This window comes from Colossoma macropomum, unplaced genomic scaffold, assembly GCF_904425465.1.
Source record: "Colossoma macropomum unplaced genomic scaffold, Colossoma_macropomum, whole genome shotgun sequence".
Classification (NCBI taxonomy): domain Eukaryota; kingdom Metazoa; phylum Chordata; class Actinopteri; order Characiformes; family Serrasalmidae; genus Colossoma; species Colossoma macropomum.
The window spans coordinates 15067382-15084763 of record NW_023494791.1 but is presented as its reverse complement, the minus strand read 5'-3'; the positions used below and the strand labels follow the sequence as shown (position 1 = coordinate 15084763).

The 17382-nt window shown below is 41.7% G+C and overlaps 2 protein-coding genes across 3 annotated transcripts; one reads left to right on the top strand and one right to left on the bottom strand.

Annotated features, from left to right (window-relative positions):
• Positions 1-596: 596 nt before the first annotated feature.
• Positions 597-12349, bottom strand: bag5 (BCL2 associated athanogene 5). Of its 2 annotated transcripts, none has more exons than XM_036574054.1 (5): positions 11081-12349; positions 8057-8333; positions 6203-6631; positions 4917-5140; positions 597-3129 (listed from the first exon to the last, which is right to left on the bottom strand). In XM_036574054.1, the coding sequence occupies exons 1-5, from the start codon at positions 11110-11112 to the stop codon at positions 2604-2606; spliced, it is 1488 nt and encodes a 495-aa protein (XP_036429947.1). In that variant the 5' UTR covers positions 11113-12349; the 3' UTR covers positions 597-2603. The 2 variants fall into 2 exon arrangements, with proteins under 2 accessions (XP_036429947.1, XP_036429948.1); XM_036574055.1 differs by having other exon boundaries at positions 11884-12348.
• Positions 12350-14012: 1663 nt separating this feature from the next.
• On the top strand, positions 14013-16525 carry LOC118810358 (cytochrome c oxidase assembly factor 8). The gene is made up of 5 exons (XM_036574053.1): positions 14013-14257; positions 14978-15175; positions 15519-15582; positions 15923-16013; positions 16141-16525. Exons 1-5 carry the CDS (start codon positions 14144-14146, stop codon positions 16262-16264), a joined length of 591 nt encoding a protein of 196 aa, XP_036429946.1. The 5' UTR covers positions 14013-14143; the 3' UTR covers positions 16265-16525.
• The last annotated feature ends 857 nt before the right edge of the window (positions 16526-17382 follow it).

Sequence of the window (17382 nt, the reverse complement as noted above, 5' to 3'; positions counted from 1 at the left end):
TTCTTCTCTACCTTGAACTATTTTTCTGCCTTTCTGTCTTCCAGTTACTTAACTGCTATATTATCAAGGTCTTCTCCTGAATGTGGACAAGTTATTTTAGGTCTGGTGTCTACTCCAAATGTGACCCCATTTTCTTTGATACTGGTAGCCTCCTTTCACAATGAGTGCCCTGCAGAGCATCTGGAACACGGTTGATGTCAGCACTCAATAGAGAACTGTCACTGCTTCAGTTGTAATTGGGTTGAATGTCACTTAGATCTATTGATCGCACTTGCAGCCTTAAGAAGCAGTCAGTAAAAGACAACATCAATAGGCCTAAGAGCAAAATCTCTGACTGCGCACCAGGGACCTGACCGATGAGAAAATGTGACCGATAATCATACTAATATTAAGGGGTTAAAAATTCTGATGACCAGTAATATTAGCTGATATGATTTTAGATTTTATACTAATATTTTCAGTTAAACAGCACTTTACTAAGATACCACTGCCAGTTCTCAATGATGACATTTCTAAATCTCAAATAAACAACACAAACCTCTTAAATAATACAAATATTGTAACAATGGGGCAGAGCTATCATTCCTTATTTGCAGTTTTAGTGTCAGTTAATTAACTTTCATTTTTCCTGTCTTCATTTGTTCTCTTCATAGAAACATGTTTTTTTTGTGTGTTTTAAGATGTTATTCTGGTGATAACTATAACCATCATTCCTAAGGTTGCACCCTATTGTTAGGAGAGCTCAAATCCTGGCATTGTCATCACTAATAATCCATACATTGTGGTATTTGGTGATACCAAAAAAATCCACAGGCTCTACTGCAAACAAAAAAGTAGCATCTTGCATTTTGATAACTTAAACAAACATATCAAAACACAGGATGCTCCCTCATCAGTCTTGAGTGCAAATGTATGCCACATTACTGGCCACGGCATGCACTGATCACCCCAGGCCTTGTGCTTCTGATGAATATTTAAACACATGAAGCTGACACTCCTGCTCTGTTTTTCATGACCAACAAACAACATCCTCCTGCAGTGTCTCAGAAGCAAAAAAAACTGATGACAAAGGAAAACAGCGATTGTCAGGGCTGGTGAGAGGCTAGTTACTAAGAGCTGAAGTGTTAATCTGATCAAACTGCAGCATGACTCACTGACCACCAGGAGAACGTTCCTATGACCTCAGCAGGAGGAGGGGACAGAGCCCTAATGTCAGTTACCATGACAACTCTGACCATTTAAGCACGGAAAAAGGGGGCATTAAGATTTTTAGGTGCTTTTTTAATAGCCCGTCACCCTCTCCCACTCCTGTGCAGAATGTTCTAGAATGCCCCTGTCTGCTTTGATCACTGTCATGCCCAAAAATAAAACAGACACACACACACATATCCACACACCATGTTCCCAGAAGGCTTTGAGACACACTTTTCTCCTAACAATGACAACCAGTAAGGAAGACCAGAAAAGCCTTCAGTCTTTCCATTACTCCTCCACTGACTTGGTTGCAGACTGGAAAACTGGCCTTCTAACACTTCAGCTCACAACAGCTAAATACATTTTCACCCCTCCTCTATTGGATCATGCTGAAACTGCATTACATGGTATATACACAGAAGACAGCTTGGGTGTTGATTTGGAGAATTGATTTTTTCCAACTAATCTCTTTCTAACAGACCTCAGGGCCTGCCTGCTCCACTCCCACACCACTCTTCATGGGAACAAAAAACTTCCCAAATGTCTCCCACACAGCATTTTCCATATCTGCTATGGATGTCTGCCTTTTGTCAACATGAGCTTAAAAACAAAATAAAAACTAAAGACTGAACACAAGAAACACAGGGAATGATGAGAGTGAAAAGACTTCATACTATCTTTGACTCAGATTAGCTGTCATATTTGGGTCAGAGTAGCTGGGACTACATCTGGGTTTGTGAGAGATCTCGAGATTCACTCAGTCCAGCAAACGAAATCCACAGAGTTCAAATACGGACTGCCTGTTTTGTGTAACTCATGTGGCTATGCGCTGCCACACTAGTGAGGTGGGTTTTGGAAGTCATTATGTAGGTATTTCTACAGTCTGGTGTTGTATCTATACTGAGTAAAGACTGCATCTGAACCTCCTCCCAGTTACGAGAAGCTCCACACAGGCAAATGGTCCACCAGGAAGCAGGTTTTTTTGGCAGCAAAACAGGGTTTAGCACCACACCACATCAATCAACAGCACAAGTTGAGCTATGAAAAGGAGAAACCTCTAGAAGCGCAGAAGCACATGATGGAGTCGGAATTGTAACAATAACACTTGAATGCTGTGTATGTTTGTTTGCTTGCAGACAAATGTATTGAACAAAACTGCTGTTTTCAGGTACAACTATGAGGGTGATAACCAGACAAAATCAAAAGCAGCAACTGCAGTGCATGTAGGGGTAAGAGTTCTACTGTCCAGGGCAAAGTTTCTTATATACAAACTACATGTTTTTTTTGTTTGTGACCAAGTCCACAGCACTGTTCTTGTCCTTTACTGTCATAACATAAACTAGGCACAAAACTTTTTCAAAGCACTTTTTCCACTTAATTCCAACGTTCTGCACCACTTCTCCTCGCTCTCAGTATTCCCACTCGTCCGTCTTCATGTCCAGGTAGCTGAGGATGTTCTGGGCATATTTGACTGCTTGCTTACGGGCAGTTTTGGTTCCCTGGTCCCCCTGAGGGTCCACAGCATCCAGAGCCAGCAGCTGTTTGGTCAGCAACTCCTCAAGCACCATGTAGCTCTTGTCAGCTCTCTTACCGTCAAAGCCTAGCACTTGGGCCTGCAAGTCGGACAAGCTGGCCAGAACGCGCCACACAGCCGCATGAGGCGGAGGTTCATCCGCGCCAGGATTACGGCGCCCGAGGGCTTCCTGGAGGTCCAGGTAGGTGATGACAGCCTGGATCTCAAGCACAGCCCTTCGCCGTGCCTCCCTGATGCAGGGGTTCCGCCCTGTGTCTACTTCGTCCAGATGAGTTAAAAGACTCTGCAGCTCCGCCCCCTGCCCTGCTACACCCTGCCGGAGGACCTCCCCACGTAGCACAGAGACGCGCCCTCGGATAGCCTCAATCTCACGGATGGAGTCGTTCTGGGCCAAGTCATACCTGCAAGTACAAATGAAAACATTAGCAAACATTACCAAAAAGATCCTTCTACAAATATTTTTATATTTAATGTTTTAAACAGTGGCTACATCAAATTGATTGAAATTAATATGATAAACCTAAACCTAAGCTGTGCAAAACCATGTTTTCCACCATACTTCTACTGTACCTAGATGTACAGAGCAAGTTATTGCTCAAAATGTTTCTTTAATAGCCCACTTCAACAACAAAACACATTTCATGTGAAACGCTATGCTCTAAATGCAGTTAACACCTCAGTTCTAAACTTCATGAAGCCTTCAAAACATGCAGTGCCTTGTTATCTAGCAAAGCCCTGTAACTAAACTGGTCTATGAATACCGTGACCTTCCCACTGGAGAATCTGCTCAGGGCTTCTTTCACACAGCCTAATTGAAATAATACATTTCACTGTAAAATGAAGATTTACTTTCTGTTTCTGTGTTGAAACCAATTAACTCCATATGCCAGAGACCTCTCAAGCTACTCATAATACACCATGAGTTGTGGGAGAAACCATGTTGAACAAGGCTACTTAATTTAACTGCATGTTAGGAGCTCTGTAAGATACTTGTGCTCTCTTTACTCAAAGTCATAAACATACTGAGCGTGTCTAAAGTAGCTCAGCATGTCTGGCACTGCTGATAGTGCTCCTACATGCTGAAGTTGTTGAACCAATTTTCTTCGTGCAGAACACCTTGTTGTCTCCATGAATAAATGTATTACTTAGTCACCACAGCATTTAGGGACAGTTTACTGCAAACAGCTCAAGCATAGTGGTTTATTAAACCTGGATTAAAGAACACAGCAATTCTTAAAATTGTTTAAAAATGTATTATTTGGAGAGTGAAGCAATAAAAAATGATTTATTATATATAATACATATATAATTATACATTAAATTTAGTGAAAATTAAGTCAGGTGTTCGCCTCTTTTAGAGGCAGCATTCGAGTACATTGCTCAAGCCTGTGCTGGTTGCTGGTAACAGAATCCTATTTTTTGGATAACTGGTTGAACAATAACCATGGTAAATGGTTAGACCAGGTTCTGGGGGTGGGGGTTGGTATTATTATGTCTATAAGTACATCTGCTGATGCTTCCAGGAACATCAGTGATGATATGTTCAGAGGCTTTAGCAGATGTACTTAGAGAGATACTACTAATAATTATAATAACAACTGCAAACATTTTTTCTTTCTGTCAGTTTTAAACCCTGAAAGTGGAAGCAGAAGCAAACACAGGAGCAAAAGCCACAGAAGCCTAGAACATCCTAAAATTAACATTGTAACATAGATGGCTTTTTGTAGGCATGATACCTGCCTGCAGCACTGAGCATGCTCAGCCATCGCAGCTATTACACCATTCTAGCTATACTAAATGTATCAGTAATATACGATATCACCCAACAAGTCCAATTATGCTCATGTGTGAGAATCCAAGTGTCTTGCTATGGTTCGCATGAAATAAATCATTAAATGAACACTAATATTTTGAAACCTGCAGTACATTTTTTAGTGTAACTAGCGTAGTTTACCGTCACTAGGCACAGGTCTAACTCAAGCCCTGACCAGAACTCTCTGATGTAGCATCAGGGACTTTTCAGAGACAAAGTTACAAAGATACTAAAGTCTATATGCCACACACTAGAAATGTATATAATAACAATTCCAAACTCCATTTCTGTCTTAATTTAGACTCTGGTTTCATAATCCACTAGCCCTATTTCCCCATGCTCTCTAGCTGCCTTGGAAGTATACGCGCATGTTACCTGAAAGTGTCATCTCCCTCCCCCTCCAGGTCGATGTGTTTGAGTAGGCCATTGATCTCCTCCACCACCTGTTTCCTGTAGTTCCTGACCGCTGTGTTACTGGACACATCCAGGGCATCAAGTTCCACCAGCAGCTCGGTAAGGACCCGCGCTAAGTGGGCACAACTGTCACGTCCACTCAACCCCATGAGCAGAGCCACCAGCTGGCAGCGGGCACCACTCACCTGTAAAACATCATTCAATCAGTCTTTGCTTCTCCAGCCTAATGTTTATGTCCCTAACTGATCTTTTTAAATTAAATTTGAACCAATTTAATATGTGGTTCTTGATCAAATAGAAATCTGATATGTGGCAATGTAACCATAATGAGAACACTCAAGTTTAACTACTGTAATTTTTCCCCCCACTGTACACGGTCATCATCATCCTGTGTCACAAGTGGACATGTGAATCACGCATGTGGCATTACTGACTTTGAAATATGCAAAAGTGGATCATCAGGGGAGAGGTTTGTTCATAGTAATCACATGTTTGTTACAAACACAAATATGAACAATTTAGGCAGAATGCAGGGGTAGATATTGCCTACTGCTCGGTGCTCCTGGCCACAACATTTTGCATTTTGGTCACTAAAAAAATCGGTGGCCCGAGTGGCCCCTGTCCTTGGAGATTTTTTGCATTCTTTTTCCCTTTTAACAAACCTGCTTGATCAGATACGGAACTAATTGCATCAAAACAGATTTGGTCAGAATTCATTTACAATAACCACTAAGATAGCTAATGTGATGGTGTGGTGACCATGGTGGTCCCCCCCTGCTGAGCTATCCTACTGGCTGAAATTTGTTAAAATGGCTCTATGCTTTTTATAAAACAAGGTATTCAATAAGCAGGGTGTTACACAGTCACTGCAGCAGCTAAACAGCAGCTAACGACATAACCTAAATTGGATGACGTCAGGGCAGACCAGATTACTGTCCCCACAACATCAATGTTCTTATTTAAAGTTTTTCATAAATACTGCCTTTTTTCAAAGCAACACCTGACTGTTTTTTGGTACTGAAGCATACTTGTTAATTGTAAATAACTGTACATGTAATAATTATGTTTCTATTATTGTAGCCACAACTTAAAAATTGTTTTGAAGGCTTAGTAGCCAGTGACAATCAGTGAAAATTGTATATCCATCTTTGGAAAAAATAGGCTTGTATTCTTATTGTAGCTTTATTTCAAAGAGTTATAGTTCAGCACAGCTTGTTTGTTTTGCCCTTACCCCCCACATTGCTAACCTGAACCATCACTTGATTGATGCGCTGCACGGCTTCATGGGTCTCATCAGACAAAGGCAGTGCGAGTGTGTGCATGCGCACGCGGCCCTCCAGCACTTCCTGTACAGCACAGACACGGGTGAGAGCTCGGTACCGAGCCTTTCTGAGAGGCACGCTCCCACCTGTCTTCACCTGGGCCAGCCGCATGGCCACATCCTGCACAGCCTCCACCAGCTCCTCACCAGTCTCAGAGGCATCCTGGGCCTGACCCTGCCGGAATGGCGCCACCACTCCAGCCAAAAGAAGGCTCTGTGCCTCCCGGCTCAGCTCCTCTATGGCTAGTCGAGACGGGTGAGTGGCATTGCCCTCCAAGTAGCGCAGCAGCCCCTCCACCTCTCCTGCTGCCCGCTTTCTAGCCTGCTGCAGTTCCATCCGCCCCTCTGTCTCCACCTTAAGGAAACACACACATGCACATTCATCAACCTGGTGTAATGTATGATCATGTATATTGATATAGGCTGTCACACAATAGTGTTGTTGCTTTTAACAGAACCTATATTACAGTGAAATAAATATTTCATGGCATTTTATGGTATTCAGTTCAGTTGAATATGCACAAAACAAAAGAGCTATGTCTAACAGCATTTCTGTTCTTAGGCTACATGTAATTCATATATCATAAATAACAGCTGAACTGTTTTATTATTGAAAAGGACCTTGGGAAAATTGTGCGCTTTTATGGAGCTTTTAGCTGTAAGCTTTATTTGAGTCTGAGTGACAAACACACAATAACAAATGGCACTTAATAGGAACACTGCAGCACTGCTGTTTGAGATTACAGGAAATTACATTCCCATGAAAATTCCAGCCTGGATTTCTGTCACACAAACCCACAAACACTACACTCTTACACAAAGCACATCACCCAAAGGCAGTGAAAGAATCTCAGACATATTTTAGAAATCCCAGCATGGATCAAGCACCAGAAACAGGTGTGAAAGTTGTGTGATTCTCTGGTTGAAGATCAACATCCTTTGCATTTCACCAATGCATTCAAATGAGCTGTCTAAGGGTACAACCTCAGCTACAGGGATGCACTAACAAGGAATTTCTGGGCACAAGCCGATAACCAATAATTAATACCTTGTTACCAACAACCTCTATTTTTCATTTAGGTTTTTGCATTTGAAAACAGGTTCACACAATAGCACATATATAGAGTTTAACATATTATAAAAAAACATAAAACATATAAAAAAACATATGCCATAACTTTTCGATAGGCCACATTTTGTGTTTAATTTTTTTCCCCTAATTATCAAATTCAGCAACTAAACAGTAACTATGTGTTAAACAGTGCAGAAGTGATCTCTGTACATGATATGTTAATGTATGTTCACTTTCACAAAATCATGCCATTTGACTAGGGGCACCCAAACTTTTGCATGCAACAAAGTGCAGTGAGCATAAGATGGGTTAAAACTAGCTGTCCTACTGTCATCACTGGAATGGGAGAATAATCAGATTAGTGATACTGAAAGTCTCTGAAAACATCTCCCATTCAGTGGATAGACCGGAATTCTGTAGTTCTGCAAAAACCATGAAAAACATCCACGCTGCTGACATTTTCACTCTGTAGTATCAGAGTGCATTTATATATGCATCAGTGCAAGTGCAAGCACAAAAAAAAAACAAAAAAACAACAACAAACAACAAAAGAGGCACAAAACTGTAATTATCAGTTGGTAATTATCGGCTGCAATTCCAATATGGGACCTGTAATAATAATTAAATGTTCTCATTTACCGGTGAATAACGTATCAGCTGCTGATTGCGCACTCCTACTCTAAGATCATTACCATCTCAGCTCCTGACCTGATCGATCTCCAGCAGTAGCCGGGTCAGCTCACGCTCCAAACGCTTGTACTCTCTGTCGCTCTGAAGGCCGCTGAAGGAGCACACTTGCTGGCCCAGCATGGCAACCTCCCTCTGCAGCTCGTCCAGCCGTACCAGGGTAGGGTGCTGGCCAGGACATGGACCCTGAGGCCCTGCGAACCCCTGGAACGGCCCTGGCATCTGCTGAGTCTGCTGCTGCTGCTGGCTGCCATGATCCATGGTCCGCTTCCCACCATCAAAGGGCTTCCCGAAAAGGCTGAGGGAGAGAAAAAGGGGAGAGAGTGAGTGTGGGAGTGAGTGGGATTCAGAGAGAGACACAGAGGGAGACAGAGAGAAAGAGGTGGTACTACTGGGATGGGAGGCTGAGGAAAGGAGAAAGCAATGGATGAAGCAGGGTGAGACTTTTCTAGAACGACTGAGAGAAAATAGAGCAGATATATTGGGCATTCTTTCATAAAATAGGATTTCTCAGCTTATAATTTACGACAAAAGAGAGGACTGTTAGCACCCCTTATACTGGACAGCCCAGACTTTGGGCTTAAAATATCTAATAAATCCTGCTTTGTGAAATATCCCCCCAGATCTTATCCTACAGCGACAAAGAACCTCAAAGAGTTACTTTCAGGACAAGGTAAGGCAGGTTTTGTTGCCTATATCTGTATTCTGACGTGCAATGCCAACCCAACCAGTTGTTTTCCCAAATCACCAGGTCCTCCACCCATCATGAATGACTACAGCAAAAACACCCAGAATCCCAACACAAGAATGCACATATGAAACCTCAAAAATTTGGATGGATTACTTAGTCAAGAAGAACCCACCCTTGTCCTGTGTAATTAAACCACCTTTGCGAATAGAACAGGCTGACAGGAGCTGAAACTGGACTGACAACTAGGCGCTGGTATTTATGGCACGAAAATCAGAGGGCTTGGTGCCCAGATCCACTGCCACAACTGTTATTCAGGCTTTGATCCACAGCCTTCTCTGGTCATAAGTTAAAATAACGATGCTGTCGCACAGTCGGGGTGCATGTCTGACCGCAACCAGTCTAGTCAAAACATCCTAACCGGGATCCCTGGTCTTATATTACTCTCAACACCTCATGCATGCAGAATGAAGTAAATGCTTTCCTACCTGAAGAGATATTAGCCTATCCTTCGACAGGAAAAACATCTTCCCTTAGGGAAACCAAGAACAAACATGACCATAGCTGCAGCTCAGTTCATTGCCTGAAGTCAGTTCACAATCTTAAGCATATCATAGTTGCAGTACTTACAAGCGTGGCTGCAAAGGGGATATCCAGCAAGAACTAAAATGTTTTTAAAAAAACAAATGTGCAAAGAAAACACGCAAGCAAGACTGAGTCTGTTCGCTCTCTGCAGTTTCAGAGACCTCGGAAAACATTTTATTAGCGACTGAAGGCTGTGGATATTCCACAGAGATGTGTCTGTGAGGTCACAATAGACAGGTCATGCTCTTGGCTCTTAAAGGGACAGCATCTATTTGCATCTAGCATCTATTGGCTTGGTGCTAGGCATCCTTTCCAGAGTTCAAGCAATGCTTGTTTGCTATCATTAGTAATTAAAAGCACGCCCCAACAATTGTGTGCACATAAACTATAGTATACACTATGTGTAAAGGTAGTGTGGTTAGACTTTATCATTCTCTTATGACAAGCAGCAGAGTATGGAGTATTTTTCCCACCAGAGTAGGCCCCTATGGGTTAATAGTTACTTGTCTTATGTGCTTATATAACCAGGTGAAGAGAAATTCCTTCATGTGGAAGAATGTTGCTCATCCCACGGTCATTCACTGTGTATTTGGCAGTGACCGTGAAAAAGGATAGAGCAGACATATACTAACATAGCCTGAGTGGGGGCATAAATATTTTCACCTGATAATATGTAAGACAGGTTTAAGCTTAATGTAAACACTTAAGCATATTTTATCAGTTAATTTCCAGTATAATATAACTCTATCTCAGATATTAAGCAAAAACAGGTACAACTGATGGTTTAGTAAACTGTCTGAAATGCTAACTTCTTTGCTTCTCTGTATCTGTACACAGCTGTCCCCATATAATTCCATCACATTTAGATAAAACTATGAGGAGGCTGGAAGGAACGATTCAACACTTTCTGCATGCTTTTACTGAAAGTGTGAAACATAACATGAAACGACAGGATGTGCCGGACATAAGTGGGGTCAGGCGGGCTGCTCAACCTGCTGTACAGCTGTCCTTGTTCGCTCCTCTAGCAGGAGATGACCTGATTATGCTCCCTGGCATGGGTCTGCTCCAGGATTCTGATTATGAAGTCCCTAGTGAGCACGGGCACATCACAATCTCTGGATTATGTGTTAGGGTGGAGCGAGGGAGCCCAAATGCCATCCATGCCGAAACCTATTAGTGAATGCAGGAAAGAATATGACGCTGGGTGCATCATGGCATTCTGACTAAGACCAAACAACATCTGGTGAATCAGTACAGAAGGGCCTGAAATTCCGAAATCAAGGTCCTGTGGACTACTTTAGAGACCCTTTCCTGCCTGTGTGGCTCTCAATCGTTTCAGCCTGTAGCTATGAGGTAATAGATAATGTAAAGGATCCCCCTTTCTGGAACAGTCCATCTGCTAGAGGTATGAGGCTGATGAAGACTAGGTCAATAGTCCAGATGCTGATTTACAAAAACATCCACATGGCAAATGAAAAGATGAGCAGCCGTGCAAAAATACTGCCAGCATGCCAAATCACCATTATTTTGCTCTACAATTATTCACATGTGCACATGAACATGAACAAGGCACAGCCTGATCCGCATTAATGCACCTCAGTAAATGTTATCTACGCCCACCAAACAACCCCTGCATTTAGCACAACATGTCTGGAGCAGAGAAGGCATTTTTGCCAGCACATAGGCGACGAAACGAGAAAGCATGGGTGCAGTTCACGCTAGACACCACCTCCACCTCCACCACCTCCAGAGATGCGCAGAATATTTCTCACCTCTTCAACACGCCGAAGACGTTCGCGCACATTTCTGAAGAGGCCCGTTTCCATAAGCAGTGCTGCTGAAGCGTTGGGCGCCTTGTGGTACTTCAGTAATCGATGACACGCTGAGTTTGCAGCCGGTCTGCATTCGGAGGTTTTAAGCAGCAGATCTGCGTTCAGCCGAGCTGAGCTGCATTGGCGCCCCTCCCATCCCACGCAGCCCAGGCGCAGATAGACAGACCGGGGAAACCAATTCAGAGACCAGGAGGGAGCTGCTGCTGGAGCTCACACACTCCCTACGCAGACGTACGTCTCATATATTAATACAACCGCTGTCCCTCAACGTCCCGCCTTTCCTGACACGATGCTACAAGCCTCGGTCACTCACGCCCCGTCCCGCCTTTAAAACAACTGCGGCGCCTCAATAATCTCGTCCTTCCAGGAGACGAAGTGGTTTAATCTTTTATGTGCACGAACGTCAGTCACTAGCTTAGCTCACTCGTAGCCGTGTCGTTTAAAGTGTAAGAGGCAAGATGCGTACAGAGATAGCCTTACCTCTAAATAAACGGCTGAAAAACCGAGCGTTTTAGCTTTGAACAACTAGCACCGAGCCTTTAAAATAATCCGCTTGGACGGACAGGTGCTCTCAGTTTAGCGAGGCTTTGTGTCCCTGAAGTGTACAAACAAAGGGAGCATTCACCTTCACCGACAGCACAAACTGACACACAGCAAGCTACAAAACCGCCCGAACAGACGGAGAACCACTCCAGTAAACAAGGAACAACGCAGTGCGATGTGCCTTTTAGATAAATACCCACCTGCATAACCAGCGCACAGCCATCAGAGCATCAGTGTCTGTGATAAACAACCCGGGCAGCAGTGGGATCAGCGGGACTCCCACTGATGACCAGAGGGGACAAAACACCCGCAAGCGTTATGACCAGCAGTTTAGTCCATTACCATCTCATATCACACGGTGTAAATACATCCCGCTGTTTGAAACGTTCTTTAAATATTTTTAAAATCTTTGTTTTTACAGCTTTTATACAGTTGTCAACTTTTTAAATAAGTTAACTGGATTTTTCATTCCGTCTTCAGCAGTTTCGTCACGCTGTCTACAGCTACAAAAGCACTGTTTAGGAACTGTAACCCCCGTTTGCCTCGTTTTACAGTGATATGAGACTTTCTGCTTTTATCGTGGAGTCAGACTCGTAAAACATATTGGTCGTCCAGTTCTGTAACAACAGGAAGAGTGGAGGAAGTCCTCCCGGATCTAACGTGTGAAGGCGGACACTGTAAAAGTTTACAAAAGTCTTTTCCAGGGAAGCAAACGCGTTGAATATTCATAAGGGGATTTGAATACATATTTGTAGTTTATCAGGTTAACAGTCCTTGTGACTTTATTAAACATGTAGTGCCCAATTTTGAGTATTAAAGCTATATAAATAATATAGTGTAGGGACCTGACCTTCTAACAGTACAGTGAGGCCTTTTTCATATTTGTAAAATCTCACTTCAGTCATAATAACAGACATCATGCAGCTGGAATTCTTCATCCAGAAAGGTTTGGTAGGCCGATGGTGATCTGATTTAGTAAAAATCATTCCCTTTTAAAGGGGGACTCTGTCTAAAATGAAAAAAAAAAAAAATAGCCATATGGCCACATCAGTTGTGCACATTCCTTCCTGCCTCCTACAGCGGTGCCACAGTCTCAAAGCTGAGACTATCTGGTTTAAAAATAAAACCCCCTTCTGATGATGTATTGTAAATATGGGAGGACCTACAAATTTTTAACCTGAGGACAGGCTGTTTGAAACGTGTTTGGTGAATGTAGAAGGAAGCCAGATGTTACTGCTAGGAAGCTGAATAACATCTGAATTTAATAGCCTCTACATCAGCGGTACATCTGTGTGTGGGAGAGGGATTCTCAAAGGATGTGAGATGTAGCTGTGTAACAACACAACACAACACTGTGAATTATGTAAAATCGATGAGGTTGAGGGATACAATGCTGCACTACAGTATTTTACATGATAAATAATATTAAATGCTAGTTTTAGGCCAGAAATCCCCTTTAACAAGCTTCACACAACTGCAACATTTCATACTAGGAGTGATATAAATACCCTAGTCTAATAAATTTGGTTTATTTAGTTATCTGGATAGTCAAGTGATTCTTACATGGAGTACTGGGATTTTCATACACAGTACATGTTTATTGGCTCTAACTCATCTGACTTATCTCATGATCAGGGAGAATACATTGGAGTTCTGAAGACTGGGATTGAGAACAAATTAAACAGACATTGCTTGATTAGCAGTAAATCTAAAGTCTGCAGGACACCAGCAATTGCTTATCAAACCAGCCTATGCTATGTTATGAACTGTTCAGAAGGGTGTTAGATCAGGAATGGAAAAGACAGTAGTCAGATTTCAGGCATCATGGGAGTAATGAGGCCTTCGACTATAAAACATTACAATCCATTGCACAGACACTAGATGTCTGCATATAGCATCACTCTTGGGAACAAACTCTTGCATCTGAGAAATAGCTACTTTACAAGAGAATGAAAAAACATACCTAAATTTTAATGTAACAATAAAGTCATTTTAATAGTTATACTGGAGACAGAATAAACATTCTTAACTTTCAGTGTAAGTTAATTCCAAGTAAATTTGGAGCATGTCTATTTCCAAGGGCAGCTGGAAATAAAAAAAATAATAAAAAAAAAAATAAAAACAAAGATTGTAAAGATACAAGTTTTTGTTCTGAAGGCCATGATATATTTATTCATTTGTCTGGATAAAAAAAGACTACATTTTTGACTATTTATTTGGTTGTTCCAAAAGCATTTTTGACTACTGGTATTAAGTCACATACGAATCGCCGAACACTTTTATTTTAAAAGCGACCCATAATATCCGCCATTTTAAAAATGTTAAATGATTCGCTGCTGGCTTCACTAAATGTATCTTCACGAGTGTAGTGCGCGGTTAGCTCGCGCTAGGTCACCACATAGCTGCAAACACTGATTTCTTAATAGACATGTAATAGACATGAAATGTGAATAATTGAAAATGAATTCAAGAGCAGCAGCTTGTCTGTTTTTCAGGTCTCAGCGTTGCATACGTGGTGTAGTGGCGAGTAAGCGGCACTGCGCCAGATCAGCAGCCCGAAATGAACCAGCAGAGGTTTGTAGCTCCCTACCTACCAAACTAGGAAATCCTTAGCTCGCTAACTTCCAGCTTTAGAGGTCAAATGTCATATTATCGGTGCCAGCTGAGTGCGTCAGATTGAATGAAGGAATATATGAATGAACGATGACTGTATCTGAGACAACGCGAAGTTGTAGGTCTGTCATTGTTAGATGCCTTAGATGAGAAACATTATGCAACATTAAATCCACTAACTGAAAAGGGCTGTTTTGGTTTTATGAAATTGATTTGCGTATGTTTTAATGTGCAGTATAATCATTAGGCTGTATCTTGAACCAAAATACAATGAAACATAAATATAATGGAGTGTTGATCATTTTTAGATGATGACTCTGTCATTCAGAAAAAACCCCAAACTATTCCTTGAGTGATTTCGAAATAATGCTACTTTGTGTTTGGAAATCCATCATTGTGACTTTAATGCCAGGTGGACTTGGATGACGTTTTAACTTCTTATTCTTATCTTTTTATGATAACTTATTTAACATAATTTCTTTCAAAACATGAATTTTAATAATCCCACTGTTTCATGTTATCAGTGGTTAGGCTATAGCATTTATTTACATTTAAAGGCATTTGAATGTTCTGTTTTGTTATGGTGCGTTTAAATATGATAAATATTTTTGGGTCTTGATCGTTCTGTCCACTGTGCTGACTTACTTTTTGTATTTTTTTTTTTTTTTTTTTATTGTAAAGAAAACCAAATTCAACCCAGGGCCTACCGCAAAATATGACTGGATCGGGCCACCAGACAGGCTGTCAAACCTGCGGCCAATCATTTATCACATCCCTGAGAATGAGACCCTGCTGGAGAGGAAACTGAGACATCTGAGACAGGAAACAGAGGACTGGAACCACGAGTTCTGGACCCATCAGAACGTCACCTTTAGCAAGGTGAAACCTTTATCACACTCTGTTTTATTTTTTGACCACTAGAGAGCACCATTAACATGCACTGAGTGTGTCTTAGTGTTAAAGTCAACCTGAAATCAGTTTTTTAACCTTGTTTGCTCTTCTGACTGGTCATAGTAAGCACAATTCATCATACCATACTATTTTAATGGTAAAATTATGATAAGATTTTTCATTTCCTGTTTTCTGATCACAGTGCAGTAACTTTTGCCTGCTTAGAAAACATGTTCTGAGTTTTGAATACATCACTGTGCACAAATGGAACAAATGAAATTAACCAAGAATATTATGTTTTCCATATTTATATTTAATCATATATTTATAGGAAAAAGAGGAATATGTACATTTACAGCTGAAGGCCAAAGGCTTGTCAGAAAGAGATGAGAAAGGTAGGTGATCCAAGTTTTTTTCTTTTAAACTCATATGAATGTTACTGTACAATAAAAAAAACAACATTGTTGTAACAAGTAGCGTGTGCAAAATAGTGATAAACGTTGCCTACATACCAAAATAGGTATGGAGTAAGCATTCAGCCTGCAGTGACACTATCAAATTATGAAATGCTATATAGACACATCAGCAAGACAGTGTTTGCATAGTATTTTAAAGGTGACTATTGGCCAGTTAAACTGTTTGGGCATTTTCATATTTGCAGTGGAAGATTACCTTAAGAGCTTGATTTGTTCTGTATTATGCAAGGTTTGCCACTACATTGTTTTTTCTTTTCAGGACGAAAAAGAACTTTAAATAGTGAGGAAATGGCCGTCTTCTACAAACACTTCCTAGACAAAAACTATATAAAACATGCAAGTTATAACAAGTGAGTGTACAGACCTTCTTACTTGTGTTCAAAGTGTGTAATTTATTTAGTTCAACAGCAGTTATTTATTAAGCAGCACAAAGATGAGCTAAAATAAAATTATTTTCTTCTTTTTTTTTTTTTTCAGAGAATGGTATCGACGGAACTTCACCATTACACTCCTGATGGCCAGAGTAGCTCTGCACAGTATGTGGAGGACACTAACTGGTCAAGGGAGGAGTAAAGGCAAACCCACAGTGCTGCCCAAATAAAGACACTGGAAATCAGTTTTCTCTGTTGCAGCTGTCCACCTTCTCATTGGAGAATTTTACAGTTAAGAGTGGCAAACAATTTTTTGGCATATTAAAATACCAAAAAAATTATAGATAAATCTTTTCTCAAAATATGGTGTAATTGGTGTAATGTAACTGCATGTAACTTGATTGCGCCATTTTGCATTGCAAATGTATAATGTCTTTATTTTGACTGGACTTTACACTGAACTCCCAATTAAACACCGTTCCTTGACCTAAGTCATGCAGGTGTTTTATTAATATTAGTACCTTCAGATAAATGATTGAAGCACTTAAAGCTAGAGGTGGAGAGATGGCATATCGGAGTTGATTGATATCAGTATAGTGAAAGAATCGCAGAAAATGCTTGACTGGATATTTGACGGGAAAAAAATGAATCTGAGCCAATTCTGTTTCAAATTTAGCCTGAAATATCCACACTCACATTGTCTGACATGACGTTTTCCTCCTGTGGGTTAGAGTGTTTGAGTAGTTTGAGCATGATAGCCAACATTTAGATGTTCATATTGTAGTAACCCGCTACTGGCTGGCGCTGGCCTCTAGATGCTTGTGAGGCGTCGCTGCTGGGAGGCTCATGGGAGGCGCACCCCCTCTGGTGTTGGGCTGTGGGTGTTGGGGGGGTAAGTCACAGTGGAGTAGAAGTAGTGGCTAACGGAGACCCCCCCCCAGCGCGAGTTCAGTGCTTTGTATGTGCCTTTCTGCTCTGGTGTTTAATAAAAAGCACTTCTGGCGGTGGAATCATGGTCTCCCCTGTGTCTTACTATACGCTGACGCTAGAGTGGAGTGTCTGGAGTGAAACTGTGCTACAAAGAACTTCAAGTCACCTAGCAGGAGAAGCAGAACCCCGGTGACGGGGACAGCGCTGCGAGGCTCCACAGGGAAGACAACCTTGCAAGACTCAACAGTGGAGCCAGGGTGGGAACTCCCGATGACGGGGCCATTACAGAAGGTTTAAGGCCAGAGGCGCCATGGCGAGGAGTGGAGTGGAGTGGAGTGGTTGGTGAGGCAGTGTTGTAGAGAGAGGACACTGCACCGCAAGGCGAACCTGGGCCAGCGGTTAATCGAATGCTGGCCAG